This window comes from Bos indicus, chromosome 9 (assembly GCF_029378745.1).
Source record: "Bos indicus isolate NIAB-ARS_2022 breed Sahiwal x Tharparkar chromosome 9, NIAB-ARS_B.indTharparkar_mat_pri_1.0, whole genome shotgun sequence".
In the NCBI taxonomy this organism is placed as follows: Eukaryota; Metazoa; Chordata; class Mammalia; order Artiodactyla; family Bovidae; genus Bos; species Bos indicus.
This window is the reverse complement of record NC_091768.1, coordinates 73574180-73598183: the sequence shown is the minus strand read 5'-3', so window position 1 is coordinate 73598183 and position 24004 is coordinate 73574180. Positions and strand designations below refer to the sequence as shown.

General features: G+C 39.0%; 1 protein-coding gene and 1 non-coding gene across 20 annotated transcripts in view; one reads left to right on the top strand and one right to left on the bottom strand.

Annotated features, from left to right (window-relative positions):
- AHI1 (Abelson helper integration site 1) overlaps window positions 1-24004 on the top strand; it is a 224636-nt gene that overhangs the window by 155175 nt on the left and 45457 nt on the right. For 12 of the 19 annotated variants that reach the window (XR_011568502.1, XM_070796218.1, XM_070796217.1 and 9 more), the window contains 2 exons: window positions 20320-20482; window positions 23845-23945. Coding sequence is in view for 14 of the 19 variants with exons in the window: in XM_070796218.1 (XP_070652319.1) it covers window positions 20320-20482; window positions 23845-23945 (264 nt within the window). In the remaining 5 variants the exon portion in view is untranslated. The other 7 variants (XR_011568503.1, XR_011568506.1, XR_011568504.1 and 4 more) reach the window with 4 other exon arrangements.
- TRNAW-CCA (transfer RNA tryptophan (anticodon CCA)) lies at window positions 13729-13800 on the bottom strand. The gene has a single exon. It is a non-coding gene; the product is annotated as a tRNA-Trp (tRNA).

Sequence of the window (24004 nt, the reverse complement as noted above, 5' to 3'; positions counted from 1 at the left end):
TATGGTGTTGAGATAACTGTTTAACTCAGCAGGCGTTGGAGAGTATGTGCAGTACAGCAGGGAGAAGAAGGGACACTGGTCCTGCTGCCTGGGGCTCTACTGAAAGAGCACCCAGTAATCTATTTGGCTCTTTTCAGTCTCTATCTTTCCTGTCTTTACAACAATAAAAACATGTTCAGTTATATAAACTGGTAGAAGTTGAGGAATCAGCTCATCAAAACTATGAATCAAGAATAATTCAAAAGTACATATATCTCCTAAAACAGTACATCCAAAGCATTAAAAAAAAAAAAAAACTAAAATGAAAATCTTTCCATTTTAGATTCTAGCTGAAATACTTTCTTAGTTAAGCTAGTGAGATGTCTAGAAGTATGAACACATGGTTCCCTTGAGACCTGACTCCAGAGGAATTATTTTTGGTCATTTTTTTTTCTCCTGAAAAGGGCAAAAAGAGCAAGTGCTGGAAAGGAGTCTGTTCCCTCGGGAACTTAAACTGGGAAGACAGGAGCCAGAAGGCAGGAGCTCTGTAAAATGCCATAAGGGGAGGTGGCAATGTGCCCCACTCAAAACATTTGCTACGCCCTCTAACCTGTTTCTTTGGAGTAGTACTTACTGTCACTGTAAGTGCAGTTTGTGTTTCTGTAATACAAATTAGCCAACGTGCAGTTAGTAAATAGATGAACGATGTCAATAAGATTGCTGAAGACTTTTTCCTGCATGGTTTAAGTTCACAGCCATCAAAGGCAGGCTTTTCTCATAACCAAATGGAAAGACTGAGTAATTTTAGAAAAAAAGCTGAAATGCCTTTTGCTAGTGGCTGATTTAGTAGCTTCAATAGCTGCTAGTACAAATGAAGAAGCTGCAAAAACATTTCCCTTAATTTCAGAAAAATTGTTTTGTTTGAGAGATGAAGAAATCTAAAACCTGATTGGGTTTTTAATTTTGATTAACTGGTCTCTACTGAAAGTAAATTTTTTCATGGACCTGACTTAACAGTCGTGCTGGGTGCAGATACCAGCAGAGGTTTAATACTTTGATTTAATGCTTTGATTAGGATTGTTAGTTTCTATCAGCACTCTAGTTATAAGTTCCATGGATTTTAAGTAGTCTGAAACAACTGCATTTTTCATAAGCCTCATTCTACAGAATGCAAGGCTTTATAGCAGAAAGGCCTATAAAAATTATGGAATTTTGTCTCCCCTAGTAAAATGTAAACACCACTAAAAGAGAGGTTTTCCACGTTCTTGTTCAGCGCTACAATATGAGAACTGTCAACTGCGTCACACGTGGTATCACTAGCTATTATTTATATTACTAGTGTTCATAATGATCCCAAACCTCCAAGATTGTTCATCATAATTATATGTGCGTTGACTACTTACTCTTGCCAGTGCATCTTTATACTTACTTTCTTTTCATCTGTGTAATTCTTCAATAAGTATTATCCCTTATTATTATCCCAATTTCATAAATTAGGAAACTGAGGCACTGAAAAGATAAGTGTCTTCCCTAGGGTCACACAAATAGTGAGCCAGGAAATCCTTTTTCTTTTTAGTTAACATGTTACCGAAGAGCCTCTGGAGTTCTTGTTGTTTGCCAGAGACTGCACTATCTGCTAATAGTGGGCTATTCTGATGAAAGCATTGCAGTGTTTCTAATCTCTACACATCTTTAGCCATTTAGCTTCAACGTATGAGAAGGATGTATCACTGGTTACTAAAAAAAAAAAAAAAAAAAACAACAGTCCCCTTGCTTGTGGATACATTCTTTCCTAGAAAACAAAAATTACTTCTACTTTAGAAACTCTGTGTTTTTGTTAATTACTCAAGTTTTGTGCTTTACTACAAAAGATTAGTATCTTGATTTTGCTTTGCTTCTAGATTGTTACAGAACAAGTCAGTTTCCTCTTCTATAAACATGGCTCTTGAGATGTTTGGGTCTGTCTGTCTCATCTTGACCATCTCTTTTTTAAGATAATTCCATCCATTTAATCCTACTGAATCTATACTGAATCCATCCAGTTTGTTCACATTCTTTAGAAATAGCATCCAGAACTGAACTTAATATTCTAGTTGTGATATGAAAAAGAGTGATATTTTGGGTTTCTGTCATCTGGATACTGTGTTTGATATTGATTTTAAAAATAATTTCTTGATATTTTAAAAAATTTACTGTCAAACCTGTCTTCCCATTATCTACCTGTTTGTGCCTCAGTATGCCCATCTCTTGAAAGGAGGTAATAATAGCACCCACCTCAGTGGGTGGTGCTGTTCACAGTACTGAGCTCAGTACTGTCTAGCTCACAGTAATCTCTCAGCTGTCCACTATTATTGTTTAGCCCTAAGTGCTGTGGTCCATTTATCCTTGTTGAATTTCAACAGTTTATTTTTTACTCACTATTCTTTTGAATCCTGATTATTTTTTTCAGCCCTGGTCACTCCTCAACTCTGTAACATGAGAAGATTTTGTAATGCCCTTTGTTAACTGTCTTTATTCACAACATTAGAAAAATATTGACCAACCAAACAAAATCAAAAAGGCAAATTTTTCTTTATCTATGGTCAGTTAAGGTTTTTGGAGAAGGCAATGGCACCCCACTCTAGTACTCTTGTCTGGAAAATACCATGGACAGAGGAGCCTGGTGCTCTGCAGTCCATGGGGTCGCTAGGAGTTGGACATGACTGAGCGACTTCACTTTAACTTTTCACTTTCATGCATTGGAGAAGGAAATGGCAACCCACTCCAGTGTTCTTGCCTGGAGAATCCCAGGGACAGGGGAGCCTGGTGGGCTGCCGTCTATGGGGTCGCACAGAGTCGGACACGACTGACACGACTTAGCAGCAGCAGCAGCAGCAGCGGTGGTTAAAGTTTTTATTTATCAACAAAATGTCTTATAAATAAAAGCCATTTTGCTTGGGGGACATTACTGTTTAAAAGCAGGTTCAGTATAACATTGCTTTGTCCTTTAGCAAAACATTTACTTGCCTGTCTATTAAAATAAGATTTAGTGATTACTTGAAACTTTCCTTTTAATCAATATAAAATTTGATCCCTGTAAGGAAGCTTTAAATATATTATATAACTGAAACCAAAACTTGAGTCGATCATGCTATAAAATGAAGCAATTACCTAGAAAAAAATTTCAGACTTATTATTTTATGGGATATTGTTTTCTACTTGGGGAAAATTTAATCATAAGTTATCAAACTAGTCCTCTATGTTTTCTGCCTAGATGGACATTTGCTATCTCCCACTGCTCATGTTCCATAGATTCTTTCCTCACCTTGATAAACATACATGAGTTCACCAGGTTTTTTCTTCCTGTGACGCCTTTTATCCTCCCAGTTTCTCAGTGTCCCCAGAGATCAGTCTTCCAAGAATGCAGACACCTTTTGTTGTAACCACATTATTGGGTCACCCGTTAGTTTAATACATAAAGATTAAGTAGATAAGTCCCTAGAGGGATTGAAACTTCTTGTTCTGTGTTTTTAATTAAACTTTATAAAATTTTCTCGTCACCATATCTTGGCCTGGTAATATGACGACATGAGCAGACTTCTCTTAAGTGCACTTTTTGGATTCAAAGCTTATTTTGACAAACCAGGAAATAAATTTCCTTTTCAGAAATGGACTTGGAGTTCATAGATCTATATTTTGTTTGGAAAATACAGTTATATTTAAAGTACTACATAAGTATTTGACTGCAAAACACCATTCCTCTTTGATAAAGAACTTTAGGAGTTGAGTAATAACAACCATACCTAACATTTGTTGGGCACTCACCATGTACCACTCACTATGGAAAATGTTTTATGTAGGTTGCTTCATGAATGGATTAATTCTGTAAGATAAAAGCATTATCATCATCATCATCATCATCATTTGCCAGTAGAGAAACTGAAACACAAAAGGTCTTTAAGAGTCTTCTGGAAACATTTTAATTGAATGTGTTAATGCACTGTGATATATGAGCCAAAAATATTAACTCCCTAAGAGCAGAATCGTTTTATACTACTAAACCATCACACTCAAATGTCAGTCAATGGCACAAAGCAGATTCTGTGGAAACTGGGAGCAGCTCAGGTAATATTAGCAGCAGTTAAAACCTATAAAAATAATTGTTAGGTTTTAAAACCCTGCTCTGTAGTGTGTATTATCTCATCCTATCTTGTATCATCACTGTAGCTTGTAATGGCATTAGACAGGGGTGGTAATGAAGAGAGTAGACGGCTGAGCAGTACTGATAGAACTGACCAGAATGACAGCTAAGAAGAGTCATGAGGACCTTGAGGATAGGAAAGAGCCAAATCCTCCCTCTTCATCATCTACCCTGGATGTTACCTAAGAAAGCCAATTGCAAACTTTGTTTCTTGGAAAACATCCCATCTACCCATCAAGAAGTTTTAATCAGATATGATTTGAGGTTAGTGGATAGGGCCTTAGATTTCCTCAGAATAGTGGCACTTCAGTTCTCATAGCTGTGGGGTGGGCTAAAGACACATAAGTAACAAAAGTAATCTGGATGTGAGAAGGGGATCTTGGGGTTTGGTGGGAAGAAAGGGGCCCAGAAGCTGTGGTTTTTCTAGTGCACTGGCAGAGTCACCTGTGACCTTGAGAAAGGAAATTACAAACACCTGCTATGCTTCAAACTATGCTACCCACATGCCACAGACAGCTGTTTGAAGAACTGGACTAAAAAGAACAGGAATGAAAAGGTAATCGCCCAAGAATGAGGTGATTGGACTTTTCCCTTCTTCCTTGAGACCTACTTTTAAAACTCATTGCACACACTCAAGTGTCAGCTGGTACTTAAGCATGAATGACTCCTTAGTTGATGTTTCTAATCTTAATTATTCTTTTCTTTCTCCATTCTACTAGAAAAATCTTTATAATAAATATATAGGCTGTTAACCATTTGGTAACCAAAGAACCTGAAAATGAGTACAGCTCAATAAAATTACCACCTTCCTTGGGACTTATTTAGGTCATACCTGAATGGTCTAGTGGTTTTCCCTACTTTCTTCAATTTAAGTCTGGATGAAGCACAAGGTGGAATCAAGATTGCCAGGCAAAATATCAGTAACCTCAGATATGCAGGTGACACCACACTTATGGCAGGAAACGAAGAACAACTAAAGAGCCTCTTGATGAAAGTCAAAGAGGAGAGTAAAAAAAGTTGGCTTAAAACTCAACATTCAGAAAACCAAGATTGTGGCATCTGGTCCCATCAGTTCATGGCAAATAGATGGGGAAACAATGGAAACAGTGACAGACTTTACTTTTTTGGGCTCCTAAATCACTGCAGATGGTGACTGCGGCCACAAAATTAAAAGATGCTCCTTGGAAGGAAAGTTATGACCAACCTAGACAGCATATTAAAAAGCAGAGACATTACTTTGCTGACAAAAGTCCGTCTAGTCAAGGCTGTGGTTTTTCCAGTAGTCATGTATGGATGTGAGAGTTTGACTATAAAGAAAGCTGAGCACCGAAGAATTGATGCTTTTGAACTGTGGTGTTGGAGAAGACTCTTGAAAGTCCCTTGGACTGCAAGGAGATCCAGCCAGTCCATCCTAAAGGAAATCAGTCTTGAATATTCTTTGGAAGGACTGATGCTGAAGCTGAAACTCTTAATACTTTGGCCACCTGATTCGAAGAACTGACTCATCTAAAAAGACCCTGATGCTGGGAAAGATTGAAGGTGGGAGAAGAAGGGGATGACAGAGGATGAGATGGTTGTCCAGCTCAGTCATGTCTGACTCAATGGACATGAATTTGAGTAAGCTCCAGGAGTCGGTGATGGACAGGGAAGCCTGGAGTGCTTCAGTCCATGGGGTCACAAAGAGTTGGACATGACTGAGTGACTGAACCGAACTTTGGACTTGTATGTCACTAATACTACCAGAATCCTGGAGAAGGGAGTGGCAACCCACTCCAGTATTCTTGCCTGGGAAATCCTATGGACAGAGCCTGGGGGCTACAGTCCATGGGATCACAAAGAGTCGGACATGACTGAGTGACTAACACTACCAGCTGCTTAGTTCTTAACTGACAAAACCTTGGTGATACATTAAGCTTATCTATTTCTCTTATGTTCGACATATATTGTTTACTCCTTCTGTTACATTTTCACAATATGACCTCTTTTGTGCATTTCCACTGTCAGAATCAAGGCTCTTCTCTCTGACATGAATTGCTATGGTCTCCATCTCTGTGTTATTTTTGCTTGTATCTATTCCTTTATTCATCATGGCTAACTTCACTTTTTGTAGCCATAATTTCTATGACTTTTTTTTTAGTAACAGCTTTATTTGGATATAATTCACATAGAAAAATGTTTGCACTTGACCCAGAGGGATGGCATGGGGAGGGAGATGGGAGGGGGGTTCAGGATTGGGAACACGTGTACACCCGTGGTGGATTCATGTTGATGTAAGACAAAACCAATACAATATTGTAAAGTAAAAAAAAAAAAGAAAAATGTTTATTCTTTTACAGTCTGCAGGTCATTGAATTTTAGTCTAGTCAGTTTTGAACCCATTATCAGTGTCCAATTTTAAAACATAGTGCTCACCCTGAAAAGAAATCCCATACTCAGTAGTAGTCACTGCCCCACTCCATTGCCTTCTCTCCCTAGCCCCTGGCAAATAATAATCTGATTTCTATCTCTCTGGATTTGCCTATTGTGGACATTTTACATAAATGCTGTCATAATATACGTGACCTTTTGTATCTAGCTTCTTTCACTCGGCATGTTTTCAGAGTTCATCCATGTTATAGTATGCATCTTTTTTATGGCTGAATAATAGTCAATTATGGATATGCCACATTTTATTTATTCTTTTATTTATTGATGAGCATTTGGGTTGCTTCCAGTTTTAGCTGTTTTGAATAATGCTGTATGAACATTTACATACAAGCTTTTGCGTGGACATTGGTTTTCATTTCCCTTGAGTGTGTATTTAGTACTGAAATTGCTGTGTCATATAGTAACTGTGTTTAACATTTTGAGGAACTGCCAAAATGTTCTCTAAAGTACCTGAACCATTTTGCAATCCCACCAGCCAAGTATGAGAGTTTCAATTTCTCCACATCCTCACCAACACTTGTTAGTATCTTTTTTATTATAGTCATTTTATTGAGTGAAAAGTGATATCTCCTGATTTTGATTTGCATTTTTTAGTGATTAATGAGGTTAGCATATTTTGTAGTGCTATTTGTGTCTCTTATTTGGAGAATTTATTCAAATTCTTTGACTGTTTTCTATTTGAGCAAATTATAAGTATATTTTACTATATAATTGTCTAAATTAGATATATTTTAATGAATATGGTATGTATGTATGTATATATGTAGGGGATTCGGATCTTATCATACCAAGGGTAGAAATACAGTTTTGTTTTTAGAAATCGAGTTGAAGTTAGCACATCTACATTTAATTTGGAAAATAGGATCACATTTATAGTTGTGGGTGCCCTCTAGAAATATTTCTATTTTAAAACACCATGCCTCTGTGATAACTTAAAGAACTCTGGCATTTGAATCATAATAATTATACCTGAAACATACTATATGCCTTTCATATGCCAGGAATATAGCATATAAATCAGTTCAGTTCAGTCACTCAGTCGTGTCCGACTCTCTGCAACCCCATGAATTGCAGCATGCCAGGCTGTCCATCACCAACTCCCGGAGTTCACTCAAACTCATGTCTCTCGAGTCAGTGATGCCATCCAGCCATCTCATCCTCTGTCATCCCCTTCTCCTCCTGCCCCCAATCCCTCCCAGCATCAGAGTCTTTTCCAGTGAGTCAACTCTTCACATGAGGTGGCCAAAGTACTGGAGTTTCAGCTGTAGCATCATTCCTTCCAAAGAACACCCAGGAGCTATCTCCTTTAGAATGGACACCAACTTAATTTCAATAGTGTGTAAAAACTTTAATTCAGTTCTTTTCCTTCCTGCCTCCTTTTTGCTATTATGGTCATAGAAATTGCATCTTTATACATTGTAAACCATCAGCACATTTTATAATTCTTCATGAAGTTACCTTTTAAATCAGGTGAAAAGTTGCTTTTAAAAAAGGACACTTACACTGTCTTTGCATTTACTTATGTAATTACCTTTATCAGTGCTCTTTATTTATATGGATTTGAGTTACTGTTAAGTGCCCTTTTATTGCAGCCTGACTCCCATTAGTTTTTCTTAAAGGGCAGGTCAACTAGCAACAAACTCTGTTATCATTTATCTGGAAATGTATTAGTTTCTTCTTTTTTTACATGGTGATTTTTCTGGATATTGAATAGTAGATTGAGTTTTCTTTCCACATTTAATGTTGAAAGCATCCTCTTACTAACTTCTGAACTCCAAAGTTTCTGATGAGAAATCTACTGATGATCTTATTGAGAATCCCTTCTATGTGATGAATTGTTTTACTTTCACTGCTTTCAAGATTCTTGGTCTTCAATAGTTTGGCTACGATATATCTAGGTGTGGATCTTTCTTACACTGTATGGATTTTGTTTAAGCTCTTGAATGTGCAGATTAATTTTTTTAATCATTTTTGGGAAGTTTGTGCCATTATTTCTCTAAATCTTCTTTCTTCTCTTTTCTCTCTTCTGTGCTGTATGCTAAGTCACTTCAGTCATGTCTTACTCTGTGCTATAACCCTATGGACTATAGCCCGCCAGGCTCCTCAGTCCATGGGATTCTCCAGACAAAAATACTAGAGTGGGTTGCGTTTTCTTCTCCAGATCTTCCCAACCCAGGGATTGAACCCACATCTCTTGAATCTTCTGCTTTGGCAGGTGGGTTCTTTACCGCTAGCGCCACCTGGGAAGCCCTGTCTCCAAGCAAGAATACTGGAGTGGGTAGCCATTCCCTTCTCCAGGGAATCTTCCTGACCCAGAAGTTGAACCTGGGTCTCCCACATTGCAGGCAGATTCTTTACTGTCTGAGCCACCAGGGAAGCCCTGCCATTTGAAGTACTGTTTGGGAAGTTTTAGAATCTTTTACTCAACCATCTTCATCTCTATATGTATCATAATTATATTTATATGCTAAAGTAGAGATGTTTTCCATCAAGCTGCTGCTTCTGTGATATTACTATCTTCTTCCTCATTAAACCAAATACTCACATGTGTATACATGAACTTTTTTCAGAATTTTTGGATTATCATTGGATTTAGAAATAGACAAGCTTCAGTGTTTAAATAAGATGAGCAGTTACTTATTGATATCTTACTATCAGCAGCCTAAAAAGCTTTTCTTTTTCCATTTAAATTTATTATTTAAGATTCCTGCACAGAGTCTTCCCAAAGTAATTGAGCTTATAGTCATTTCAGCATAAATATAAACTGTAGTGATCAGATGGACACACATGTTAGTGTACATATATCAGTTGTCACTTTGGCCTGATTTCTGTTTATCATATAACTTCCTAGTTTGATGGCTTCAAGAAATTGTAACTGAGAAGCTAATGTAAAGAAAAGTGCTTTGATGATCTTCTTCAGGTGCCATCTGTAATAGAAATACCAAGTCTTAAAGATCCTCCTTTGGGCATAAATCTTAGCAAAAGCCAAAGTCAGTGAACCAGACGTATATTTACTTGGTTCCACGCAGGCTTCTAACTTCAAACTTAAATATGTAAGGTTAGTGATTAACAGCATAGATTTAGGAGAAGAGCAAACCTGCTAACATTTAGAATCTGCCAAACTCTGTGATTTAGACAAATAATAATCTTTTAGTTTATAATTGAGGAAACAAAAGCATATATATGAACATGAAAGTTCCTCAGTCATGTCTGGCTCTTTGCAACCCATGGACTGTAGCCTGCCAGGCTCCTCTGTCCATGGAATTCTTCAGGCCAGAATACTGGAGTGGATAACTGTTCCCTTCTCCAGGGGATCTTCCAAACTCAGGGATCGAACCCAGGTCTCCCACATTGTAGGCGGATTCTTTACCAGGATTCATCTGCCTGCAATGTGGGAGACCTGGGTTCAATCCCTGGGTCAGGAAGATCCCCTAGAGAAGGAAATGGCACCCCACTCCAGTACTCTTGCCTAAAAAATCCCATGGATGGAGAAGCCTAGTAGCTGCAGTCCATGGGGTCACAGAGAGTCAGACATGACTGAGCAACTTCACTTTCACTTTTCTTTACCAGCTGAGCCGCCAGGGAAGCCCAAGAATCCTGGAGTGGGTAGCCTATCCCTTCTTCAGGGGAACTTTCCCACCCAGGAATCGAACTGGAGGTCTCCTGAACTGCAGGTGGATTCTTTACCAGCTGAGCTATCTGGGAAGCCCATTCAAAGGCATGATAGGAACTAAATAGGGTAGTTATGGATGTATATGTGAACATGCGTGTGCACGCAAATATATACCATGTGCATGTATTTGTATCTGCATACATACAAGCACATACATATATAGGGTAAAATGCTTAGCACATGCCTGAATAGTTCTCAAAAATATTAAGTACTATAACTCTTTGTATGCATTATATAATTGCTTGTTGTTGTTTAGTCGCTGAGTTGTGCCTGCCTCTTTTGCGTTCCTATAGACTGAGCCTTCCAGGCTCCTCTGTCCATGGGATTTCCCAGACAGAAATACTGAAGTGAGTTGCCATTTCCTTCTCCAGGGGATCTTCCCCACCTAGGCATCAAACTCACGTCTCCTGCATTGGCATGCAGATTCTTTACCACTGAACCACCAGGAAAGCCCCGATTTATTAGTATAGTAAGAGAACACTTCCAGGATGGAACAGTACAAGTCTGTTTGAAGAATGCAGTAGGATAAAAAAATAATATTCCATTTTTCATAAGGAGCATAATTTCTGTGTATAATCTTTATAAACTACTGCTTTGAAGTATGAAGTATAAAATTTATAACTACTAAGACTGTGTATAAAACTGAATAATATGTTTGCAAACATTCAGATTTACTTTTGTTTAAAAATATTGTCTTCAACTAGTTCTTTTTTACTAATTTTACATTTACTCATAGCTCATGGTTTGTTAGGAGAATTTTAAAATGATTATACTTTTTTAAGTAATTCATAAATTATTATTTTAATATTCATTATCAGCATGCACCCTAGTAGTCTTTATTGGCAGCTTAAAAGTAGAGAAACAGCAGAGTGACTTGTGCAGATATTAAAGATATCCCTTTTGTCAAAAGGGCCACCAGACCAAAAACAATGACACATAAAACGGAAACTCCCAAGGACAGGGCTGTGATCACTTCTTTCTCCCCAGCCTTTAAGAATAGCTCAGACACAGTTGTATCTAATTATTGCTGGGTGAACAGGTTTAATCTTTCAATTTTGCTTGTTTTTCTATTTTAAAAATTTCTTTAATCCTTAAGAGGTTGTAGGGAAACCTAAGAAATGTTTACTATGACTCCTAGTTGCCGTTTGAGCATGAGCTTTTTGAAAAAAATGATGAAGTAGATGTTAAAATTACTCAAATCTGGAGCTAGTCAGCATTTCAGTGAGAGGAGGGAAACTGAGAAAGATAAGTAAAATAGGAAAGAGGAAACAAGTTTACTTTTTATAAGTTTTGCCAGTAACAGTTTGTTATAAAGCTTGATTTTATATTTTAAAATGTTTCTTAACCAAATGTTTGTTAACCATGTAGTCGCATATTTGATATGTGCAGACAATAAACATATAAGTTTTATAAAATAGGTCATCAAAATAAAGGTAACTAAACCTCAAAGTACATCAGAATCACCTGGCAGGCTTCTTAAAACAAATTTCTGGGTCCATCCCCAGAATCTATGGTTTTAGTTGGTCTGGAATGGGGCCCAAGAATTTGCATTTCTAACCAGTTTCCAGGTAATTTGTCACTGCTAATCTGGAGGCCACACTTTGGGTTGGGTACCCTCATCTAAACCGATGACTCATAATTCTCCTTTTGTTATCCCTCCCAAGAAAAATAAAGTGCATTATCATTTTTCTTCACTAACAACAACAAAAATAATCCACAGTCCAATCTATAAAAGTCTGCATCATTTTCTTGATTTTTTTTAAAGGAAATAACCAATACAGAGATGTATTTTAGAGCCTTTTTCAACGAAGCACTAATAATTCACTGTAGCAAAGTATGTGAATGGTGATGTCCAGTAGGGTGTTTAATACCAATCATCATATGAAACCAGTAGCTTTATTTATAAGGTCCAAAATCTCAGTCATTCCTATTTGTCAAAGAAGGAAGAAGTATTTCCAACTGGTAAATTCCAAAGAAATGCTTTATCACTATTCTTCTTTAATTATGACTAGCAGGCTTTTCCTGTGTGGTATTACAGCAATCAGACAAGCTTTTCTGGTTCATGTGTGATCACAACGAATACAGTCACACTGTTATCCAGCAAATCAGTGTTTGAATTCATGTTAAAATTTGTGAATGCTGTTCTTTTGTAATAGGTATTTGAATACCTGGTATGATAGAATTTTAAAAATGGAAGGCATACCACCTAGCATCTGGTCCAGACCCCTTAGTTTACACACATCCAGTTTGTGTTTTGTGCTATGTTTTAGCTTTGGAGGCCCAATCAGGACTGAAAACTCACTATCTTGATTCCTAGTGTAGTATTTTTTCCATTAACCTTTACCAGAAGGTATTAGAAATTAAATATTTTCAGTTATCTGTTTAATGAAGCATTTAAGGTCCATATATACTTACATAGCAGATAGTTTGATACAGAGACAATAAACTTTGTGCAATTATTATTTGTTTTCTTTATCTGTTTTCTTAATCACGCTAGTCTTTCTTATTATCCAGATAAGATCAGTTAAAAATAATAGGACTTTAGTTTCTTTTTATTAATATGTTCAGAGTTGTCTTACTTAGTGTTCATGGAAATAATTGTAAGAGACTGTGTGTATTTCTACCACATGATGCTAGAAATAGGGTTGTGTGTTTTTCCATTTATCTCATGAAATAAAATACAATCCCAGTGTCACTATTAGTAAAGGAGTCATTTGAATGTTTAGTAATGTACTTCTGTACAATTGAGGATTTATTGTTAAATTTGATTTTCTACTAAAGTTTTTAATCTGCTCTTTTATTCTGTTTTAATAATAAAGACCAAATAGTCCTTGTCATAATTGAGAAATGAGGCTTTCTTAAAGTTTAATTTCACTTGTTAACTGCTGGGAGGCAGCAGGCATGCACAGCCAGTGAGGGGACTGGTAGAGGTAAGGGGACCATGCCCAGTGCGGCTCACGGGCCGGGGCAGTGATTCTCAGGTGTGTAGTGACTGGCGACTGGGCAGTGGGCAAGACGTACCTGTATAGAAACTGTGCCAACAGCATGTTCCTGGAGAATTACGTGCCTGCCATCTTCAACTAGTACACAGTCAGTGTCACCACAGGCGACAGCTAGTACCTCCTGATTCTCTATGACACAGCCAAACAGGAAGACTAAGAACAGACAAGACTGATCATCTGAGGCTTTTATCTTATCCGATGCCTGATGTTCTCCTTATATGCTTCTCTGTGGTAAATGTAGCCTTATTTCAAAATGTGAAAGAGGAGTGGGTAACAGAACTTAAGTAATACATGCTAAATATACTTGTTGTATTAATAGGAACTCAGATCTCCAAGTGAAGTGAAGTCACTCAGTCATGTCCGACTCTTTGCGACCCTGTGGACTGTAGCCTACCAAGCTCCTCCCTCCATGGGATTCTTCAGGCAAGAATACTGGAGTGGGTTGCCATTTCCTTCTCCAGGGGATCTTCCCAACCCAGGGATCGAACCCGGGTTTCCTGCATTGGAGGCAGACGCTTTAACCTCTGAGCCACCAGGGAAGCCCATTCTCCAAGGTGATCCCTAAACAATACAAAGATATGAAAGACAAACCTGTGTCTGGAATAAGGGTGGAAACTAGAAAAAGAAATGGGAGCACACTGTCTATGTGGACTGTTCAACTTTAACACATCAGGGATTGAAGTGTTCAGTGAGCTATCATAGCCATTTTAACTTCAAAGCAACACACAGAAAAAAAAAAAAAAGTTCAAGATGTATAAATGGTTTCATTTGATAAGAAACATTTCCAGTAGCCAAGAAAACAGTCCATTTCTCTCAGAAAGCATATGAAACGCTACAGCTACCCTCAGACTTCTTGTATATAATGAAGCAGTTTAAAACTTGAGAGTATTTTAAAAACCCTTTTATCAGAGTTCTATAAAATTCATTAAGAATGTTTCCCTAAAAACTGAAAAAGCAGCAAATCCATCTAAAGCCACCATCTATTCTAAATACTTTATTTCAACTAGAAAGTACTGTCTCTCAGGAGTTTCCTAGTTAAAAAGCTACAATCACCTCATATTGTAACTAGGAGGAAAACAGTGCTATAAAGATAACGACCTGGCTTATACCATCCATACTTTTGCATAGTCCTTCTGGAATCTATACAAAGAAGCATCTTCTCCCTTTGCTCCCATTACTTGTTCTTGTATGTAAGTTGCTTTCTATTTTAATACATACAGAGTGGTGAAATAACAAGGCCAACCACGTAGCCAAAGGTCACTCCAGGCCTTCAAGAGACAGGGACATCCCAGAGGAAACAATGTATAAGATCAAAGAAGAATAAGGGTTTTATCATCACTTGAGGCAGAAGTGTAACCTAAATATTTCTATCACCTGATGTGCTTTCTTTAAGAATACCAAGAGTGTAATAAAGTCCCAATTGCATTTATCATGAAAACTAAAAATGTACACATTTTAGTTAATGTGCATTAAATACCTGTAACAAGGCTTCTGTCAAGAAAAAAAATAGTTACTGAGGTGTTTCTTTTTGTTTCATCTTATATTAATTGATAATAATGCTGCCAAAAAGCATAAGAAGTACCCTTAATAAGTCTTTGGCTGAGTACTGATCTGCACCCGCATGGGGCAGAACCCCATAATAAGGAACCGTCACTGGAGCAGGCTACCCAACAGAAAGAATAGTTGTCAGTCCTGTCAGCCAGATGGACAAGTCTCCTAATACGTGGGGCGTCAAGGGAGAATATCAGGAGAATCACGCCTTGGTGGTGGAGTTTATTGAGTCCTAGAGAAAAGTCTTCCAGAATATGCTCTAACAAAACTTGAAAGCAAACCTGAAAAGGGTCAGACCAATCTCAGCTCACTACCTGCCAGAAAAATGTCCAACACTCTTGAAAAGAACATGAGAAAACCCACCGCTCACCACAGTAAGCTACATACACATTAGTTTTCCAGGACTGTTGCGTCAGATTACCATGAACATGGTGTGGCTTAAAACAAGAAAAATTTATTCTTTCACTGGTCTGAAGGGCAGGATTCTGAAATCAAGGAAGCAAGTAAGAAGCAAAGGGAAGAGGTGCCTCACTGGCTGCATTCTCGCACGCCGAGACTCCCTGACGATTATGGACCCGCAGAAGCAGCGTTGGAGGAGCAAGTGCTCAAGTGTATGATTTATTCCACGTAACTTAGTTGACTGCATGACTTGGGGTCATTGTGAGTATTAATTTTTGGATTGCTTCACGGATAACGTTGCAAGGAACATCGGCTGTTGAGAAATACTGGTTAATGTTCCTTCAGCACAGTGGTATCCATTGAGAAGTCTTCAGAGACAGCTATTCTAATGAAAAACCTCACGGAAGATAATGCAAAGAGGAATTCGCCTAACTGTCTTATGGTAGCCTAACAGACTCTGCCTAAACCAAAATATAGTATCTGGCAAACACTGCTAAGAAGTCTGAGAAATATGTCCAACAACAAAAAAAAAGCTTGCCAATGACCCTTCTGCCATGAGTGATTATGCCCAAGCAACTCAGCAAGCATTAAGTAAGGGAGAGAACTCTGTTTCAAATATGTCAATAATAGTCAAAATGTGACCAAGTAGATTTTGTGGCAGACTTTATTTCCTAGACCTGTCATTACCAATATGAGCACATAAACACATATTTTTAAATTTCTTTCAAAAAAGAAAGATTGCTAAAAGATTTCATAAGTCAAGATAATTTCACAAAGATTTCATCAGTTCAAGATTTGGGTCATAGGTGGCTCAGAGGGTAAAGCGTCTGCTTGCAATGCAGGAGACGTGGGTTCAATCCCTCGGTCAGGAAGATCCCCTGGAGAAGGAAATGGCAACCCACTCCAGTACCCTTGCCTGGAAAATCCCATGGACAGAGAAGCCTGGGATCTCAAAGAGTCGGACACGACTGAGTGACTTCACTTCACTTCACTTCACTGAGGTACATTATAGAAGATACTTTTCAAGAGAGTGATCAGAACAGATTTTCTGTGACAAGACCTACCAAAATAAGAAGAAAATAGAAATAGCATTAATTCATGACAAAACTGCATGAAATTGTGTCTTCCAAAGCTTGGAGAATAAAGCTCCCAGTATGGCTTTACTTTATCCTAAAGCAGTGAGATGACAGCGAAATCTAATTGGAGAAGGAAAAGATGTGACTTCTGCCGAAGCCACTGCCAAATTAAAAGAAGCAAAGTTTACTGTGTACACTGTGATGCTCAGAAGAGAGTAGTAGTAGTGGAAGTGTTAGTTGTTCAGTCGTATCCAACTCTTTGTGAATCCATGGACTGTAGCCCTCCGTCCATGGAATTCTCCAGGCAAAAATACTGGAGTGGGTTGCCATTTCCTCCTCCAAGGGAATCTTTGCAACCCAGGGATCAAACCCGGTCTCCCACATTGCAGGCAGATTCTTCACTGTCTGAGCCACCAGGGAAGCCTCAGGAGAGAGTAAGTGATCTTCAAATGAGAAGATAATGATAAAAGCACACAGTGGGACTTCATTGGTGGTGCAATGGCTAAGACTGCACTCCCAATGCGGGGGGCCTGGGTTCAATCCCTGGCCAGGGATCTAGATCCTACCTGCTGCAACTAAAAGATCCTGCCTGCTGCAACTGAGACCTGGCACAGCCATATAAGTAAATTAAAATAAATATTTCTAAAACAAAAAGCCACACTGGAATACAAGCAGATTCTCACGATCCACGTGGCTTTTGTCATGTGTCTTCAGCATGATGATAGAATGGTCATATTATAACTCCACTGCCGCCCACATGTGGGCTGTTGGCATGTGAAACACACTGAGTTCTCAGTGGACAGCAATTTTTCACCTAAGTGTCGGTAATGGTGTGACAAAACAGGCAGCTTTAGGGAATGTAGTCTCTGTCCTAAGGGTGGTAGTTGCGGAGTTTAGCGATGAAGACATTGTTTCTACATCAGGAGATAGATTATAAGGGTGTGGAACACAGTGCCTTTAGCTGGGTGCCAGTGAAGTATTGCCAGTTTGCAGTACCATAAGAGATTGGTGAAGAAGGCTGAGCACCGAAGAATTGATGCTTTTGAACTGTGGTGTTGGAGAAGACTCTTGAGAGTCCCTTGGACTGCAAGGAGATCCAACCAGTCCATTCTGAAGGAGATCAGCCCTGGGATTTCTTTGGAAGGAATGATGCTAAAGGTGAAACTCCAATACTTTGGCCACCTCATGTGAAGAGTTGACTCATTGGAAAAGACTCCGACGCTGGGAGGGATTTGGGGCAGAAGGAGAAGGGGACGACAGAGGATGAGATGGCTAGATGGCATCACTGACTCGATGAACATGAGTTTGAGTGAACTCCAGGAGTTGGTGATGGACAGGGAGGCCTGGCGTGCTGCAATTCATGGGGTTGCAAAGAGTCGGACACGACTGAGCAATTGAACTGAACTGAACTGAAGAGGTTGGTAACTCGTGATTCGCTTGACATCGTCAGCTTATGTGACTGTATTCTGTTTTAGTTGGCCAGAGCTGCTGTAACATAGACAGGGTACTTAAACAACAAAAGTGTATTTGCTCACAGTTCTAGAGGCTAGAAGTCCAAGATCCAGTGGCTGGCCAGGCTGGTTCCTCCTAGCCTCTCTCCTTGCCACGCAGACGGCCACATTTTCGCTGTGTCCTCAAGAGGACTTTTTCTCAGTGCACGTGTGCTCATGGTATCTCTTCCTCTTTCTACAGGCATGTCAAGATGAAGAACAATAGGAACAAATCCCCAGGCAGGTTCTGAGACGGGGTCTCAGGTGTCATGAAAGGGGCACAGTGGGCCTGCAGGTGACACAGGGGTCAGTCTTCCCAGCACAGCCAACTGCCCATGTGCTGCTGTCCAAAAATGTGCCTTATCTCTCGTGAGTGGTGAGGGTAGCATGTCCCTCATCCCGTCCTCTGCTGCTTCTTTCCCATGTTCGATACTAGACAAAGATGGCCTATACGTGTATTTTGTTTAAAAAAAAAAAATGAAAGAAAAAATCATGAGTTTAAATCCTGATTCTACCACTTACTAGTTCACTATAAGCAAGTTACTAAATTTCTCTGTATATCAAATTTCTCATTTATGAAGCTGAAATAAGACTCTCTGCCCTCAACAGGATTGTCACAAAGGTTGAGTAAGAAAATTCACATAAGCAGCTGGCAAGGGACCCAGCACATGGCAGGCACATTTTAATTAGCTTTCCGCTTCTGTGATAGGGCAGCACAGGAGAATTCAGAAGAGGTTTGGAGAAGGAAGAATGGAGGAAAAAATTAAGTCCCACTTGTACATGAGTGAGTTGGCATCAACGTACTGAAAGTTACAAAAGATTTGTCAGCTTTAAACAATATCCTACATAATAGGTTGTAAACTAGGGCCTATGCGAAGCAGTACAATAGGAATTGTATTTTTACCATTTAATTTAATTATCATTACTGCCCTTGTATGTCATTAGTGCCCTTATATTGTATAGTGACAGCAGTCAATTCCAAATGTATCCATTAAAATCTTCTGGTTCATATGTTAATAAATATTTTAAATTAATTAAAGGCACTACAAAGAGTTTTATAAGCTGTTATGGAATTCCTAGCTTCCCATGGCCCATACTGTAAGTCTGAACCTTCCAGCATGTATGATCTGGCACCTACTTACTCCTGAACCCTCGGCTTTCCCACTTTCTATCCAGATTCTTCCCTCTAATGCCAGACTCCCACCATATTGAACTACTTGGGGTTTCTGTTCCCTGGACTCTCACATATGGGGTTCAGTGCCTGGGACATACTTTTCCATCTTTTCATCTGGCTAGTTCCTGATTATCTGTCATTCTTGGCAAAGCCTAAGCAAGGTACCTCTTCTAGAAGTTATCCTATTTATCACTGTACGTTCACAGAACCAGGCACATTAGGATTTCAGTAAATACTTGTTAGGTGAATAAATCAGTACTCAACTTAAATGCTATGAGTCGGACACGACTGAGCGACTTCACTTTCATGCATTGGAGAAGGAAATGGCAACCCACTCCAGTGTTCTTGCCTGGAGAATCCCAGGGACGGGGGAGCCTGGTGGGCTGCCATCTGTGGGGTCACACAGAGTTAGACGTGACTGAAGTGACAGCAGCAGCAGCAGCAACCTAAATGCAAAGGGTTGTAATGATAGTTTTCCATTACATTATACTTGTATAGCCTATAAGTTTTCAAATTCTATTTGCATAGGGAAAAAGTGGAAGTAGTCTATTCTTTATATTGTATTATGTCCTGCTTTATACACTGCATCATGTCTGAAGTGGGTTGAGGTTTGCTTCCTTCTTGTAACTGCTATAAGGAATTTGTAGATGCCTCTGCAGCCATTCATTTTGAATTTGGTTTTTCAAAAGAAAAAAGAATCAAATATAGTGACTACTGTAACGTAACAGAGAAAGAGGGTTCTCATAGGAAGGCCTTTCCTCTTAAATTTGTGAGTCTTGAAAATAAGCATATCAAGGTATTTTTAAAGGTAGATTTAGATTGTTGATATAAAATACCAGAAAAAATGGTATTTGTATAGAAATACATCACAAAAAGATACATTGACAGTAAACCCAAATGATTACAATGAAATTATGTAATCTGGTTGTTCCATTGCATTTTTCCTATTTTATAGAAGTGTTGACCTTCTGGAGATTTTTTTCTTTACTCTGATGCCTCTGCTTAGCACAGGGAATGGGACCAAATGTAGAATGAAACAATTCTAACAGTGAATGATGTGTGAGCTTCTTTTTTTTTTATTTGCTTCACAAGTAATTTACTTAAAAAAAAAATTAACATCTGCTATTTTGAAGCTAATCTTAGTGTATTGAATGCTCGTAACCATTTCTCAATCCCACAGCCTTTTATCTTGCTTCTCCTGCTGTGTTCCCACCACCCCTGATCCCATTAGCAAACCTTGAGACAGCCTCAGACTCACCAAAGTACTGCTTTGGTTTCAGCTGTTCTTCTGCAAGAGGAAGTGAATGTTGGGGGTTTTCTCTGTGGTACAGTTGTGATAAAGCTGTGGTGGTCTTATCTCTCCCTTAGGTAGTGGCTCTTTATGACTACACAGCGAATCGATCAGATGAACTAACCATCCATCGCGGAGACATTATCCGAGTGTTTTTCAAAGATAATGAAGACTGGTGGTATGGCAGCATAGGAAAGGGACAGGAAGGTTATTTTCCAGCTAATCATGTGGCTAGTGAAAGTAAGTTTTATGCTCCCTTCCTGGTTTACTAATATGGTGTAACTGATAGTCCCAGATTTTATCATCTTCTGCTCTTTAACTTGCTGTCTTGTTACTTTTGCATATGTTTACCAATGGGGTATTGCTCTTCATTCTCATGTTGCAAAAAAAAAAAAAAGAGGGGGGCATTAGTACACTCAAAAGCTATGACATTCTGAGATTGGAATGCCAGCTTCATGGACTTCCCATCCCAGGGGACCTGCCCATCTTGCTACCAACCTCCTTCAGCCCCTTTTCCTGGCCACCTGCTGCACACACACTGACGTCACCCTTCCTCCTGCCATTCCTGGGTTGACAGGCACCTAAGAACCTCTAGTTCCTCAACTCCCATTCTTTTTACGTTGTATCCCCAGGCTTAACTGGCACCTGATCAAAAAAAAAAAAAAAAGGCAATAGATTGTTCCATTCACAAGTAAATTAAGCCCTCATTTGTGAAAGGAAAAAGAAATGAGCTGGAGAAGAAATTCTAAATCCAAGTTTCTGAAAGCTGCAGATTTACTACCAGGCCTTGAGAGAAGAAAATAGAAGTAACACAGACAGCTTGAAAACAAAGGGTAAAGACTATCAAGCAAGGGGAGAGCGTAGCAGCGCTTCTTCAGAAAAACACGTCCCCATGGGTTGTCAGCTCGCTGTGGCATAGGAAAAGCAGAATGCTCAGGGGTCAGGAGAACTGAGCACTAATCCTGGCATCACAGCCAAGACTGCCATGCCTCCGTTTCTTCCCACAGAACAAGGAAGTCAAACTCCATCATCTCTAAGCTTTCTTCCAGACACACTAAAATCATATAGTTCTATTAATTAAAAATAGAATAGAGGCAGCCAAGAGAACACTCTCCATTTTGAATGTTTACCAAGTCTTTTGTTTCTGCAAAATAATTATTAAAATAATAGTTGGTTTGGGGCTAGTCTCTGAAATTCCATTCAGTCCAAACTATGGCTGAACAAAAGCACTATTAATTTCTAACCTCAGTTCTAAATTTTTAAAGGAAACGAAATAAAGGAAAGGAGGAAGAATTTCTTCCATGAATCCTGGGTGCTGGGGGCTAGGCCCAGATAAAATTATTTCTCTTGGGGCATCACCTTCCAGGTTCTGCACCCAGCCCTTCCCATAGCTCCCTCCCCAAGAGCCCTGAATCTCACTGTAACTCCTTCCCCTCCCTTGTTTATCTGCAGCTTTCAGCAAACTCCTCCCCTCCAAAGTGCTAAGTGTCTCGAAAATTACCCACTTTTCTCTCCCATAAAAAAATTCTTAATTTCCTTTGTGCCATGGTTTTAATTCTTTTTCTCTGAGCATTAAACAGCTAATGACTCTTAAACCTTATATGAAATATACTTCTATGTTTAAAGGAGTATGCAGACTGGAGAAAAGTTAAGGCAGTGTGGAAGGAAGAAATCTGGAGACAGGTTAATTCCCAGGCCTCTCCCCTCCACTCAGCACTTCTTACTTCCCCGTCATCTCAGACATCCAGGTGGCTCCCCTCCCCTCCCAGTGATGGCTTCCCACAGGACCAGCAGCTGGAATTTTGCAGGGGTAGCTGCTGTTTTTAAACCAAGAGCTTCCTGCACAGTCCTAGTCACTCTGGAGAATATCTTTCATTTTAACTAGATATTATAATCAGTTATTTCTTCCAGATACAAGTGGAAACATTTAAAGTATTTTTCCACTTGATAGTATAAAATGATTGTGTATGTCCAGGCAGGAGGATATTAGATGCTAACTTTAGAATCTAATTAGTTTGCAGAAATAACCTCTTAGGTTTGCAAATATTGAAAAACTATAGATATTTGATCCACAGGGGATTAAAGATTCAATAAAACTTGGTTTTCTTCCTTAAGATCCAAAGTGGGACTTACAAAGCATACTACAGTAGCCATGCTTGGTGGCTGTGTGCAGAAAGCAGTTCCATGTCTCAGGAAGTGGATGTCCTTCTGATGCCATGATTCTTTATTGTACCCCGGAATAATTGATGGGGTTTTTTTTAGCATTAGTCATTGCTTATTGAGAAAGGCTTGCAAAGGCCAGAACAAACAAAAAGTTTTCAGAAAACCTGAGAATATGACTGAATTCTCAGTTCATAAGGCATTCTTTTCCTTTCCTTTTATCCTGCTTTTTACCTGAATGCAACAAAAACTCACCTGCCCAGTTTTAACATTCGAGGAAAAATGACTGTCAGCAGCATATTCCACTCTGAAAATAGTAGGAGAAATTCTCCTTTATCCAAAACCAGTTATACAGAGCAGATGCTCTGAGGGAGCGTGTGTGTGTGTGTGTTATATACACACATAACCTCTTTCAAGCATTCAGTTGAAAGCCCTATCCAATAAGAGAATGATATAATAGAAGACATTGGTACCTTGTTATCACAAAGGACATTTCCCTTGTATCTTAAGCCACTGGAAAGGGAAATTAGATCAGCCTCCATTAATCACATCTAACATCCTTTCCAGTAAGAGACAAACCCATAATAAAATCAACCCATACACAAAGCCCATTAATGTAGCTCATAATTTTAGAATTTTGATCAGGTACAACTTTGGTTCAATTTTGAACTCTTTGTCTCAATTCAGAGTTGCCCATCATTTAACCAAAACAGATTTCCTTTTTAGGCTTTTAAAATTCCCACATAACAACACCATGCATATACATGGATTATACAGATTATAACTTTCGATTATAAGAACCTTAGACCGAACACCGTGAGTACATTCTGTGTCATACATACTCCCAGTCCCATGTTTGTTAATTTCATACCATATTTGCAAATTATCCTTTATCCACCTCCGCCTGGCAAAATCCTGCCTATTTTTTAGTCTGACAAACCTGCCGCTGTTTCCATTAAGCGTTTACCATATCCACATCAGAACTTGTCTTTCTTACTGTCTCTCTTCGGAACAATATCACACTTTGTTGTATATTGCAGTTCATTGTGAATACATCTGTCTCTGACTACATTGTAAGCTCCTTGAGAGCAAAGACTGTCCTTGGTCATCTTGCTGTATGATCTTGCATGTAGCAGGTTCTCGGTAAATGTGTATTAAGATAAAACGAAATAAGCAGCTGCATGACCGCACACATAGTCAGTAAAAATGAGACTTCCTCCATTTCTGAAACCTGCTGATCAAGACTTGCCGATCATAAGTTGTGCTCTTTGGATAACAAAGACTGTGAGTTGGCTTAATGAAGTGCTGGGTCAGCTTATTGTGAGACCAAGGAAGTGAATAGCAGTGTCTTTAGTTGCATGTCTGCTCCTCCCCATTGTTGTTTTGCCCCCATGGAATGGTGCTCCTCAATTTGATGATGTGAATTCTTTGTTCCATTCTAGCACTCTATCGAGAATTGCCTCCGGAGGTAAAGGAGCGATCCCCTCCTATAACCCCTAAGGAGAAAGCCAAAATGGAAAAAGCTTTTCCAGCTCCACAGAAGGTAAATGTTTTCAAATATATGTATTGCATGTACTTTGATTGTCACCATCTCTGGATGAA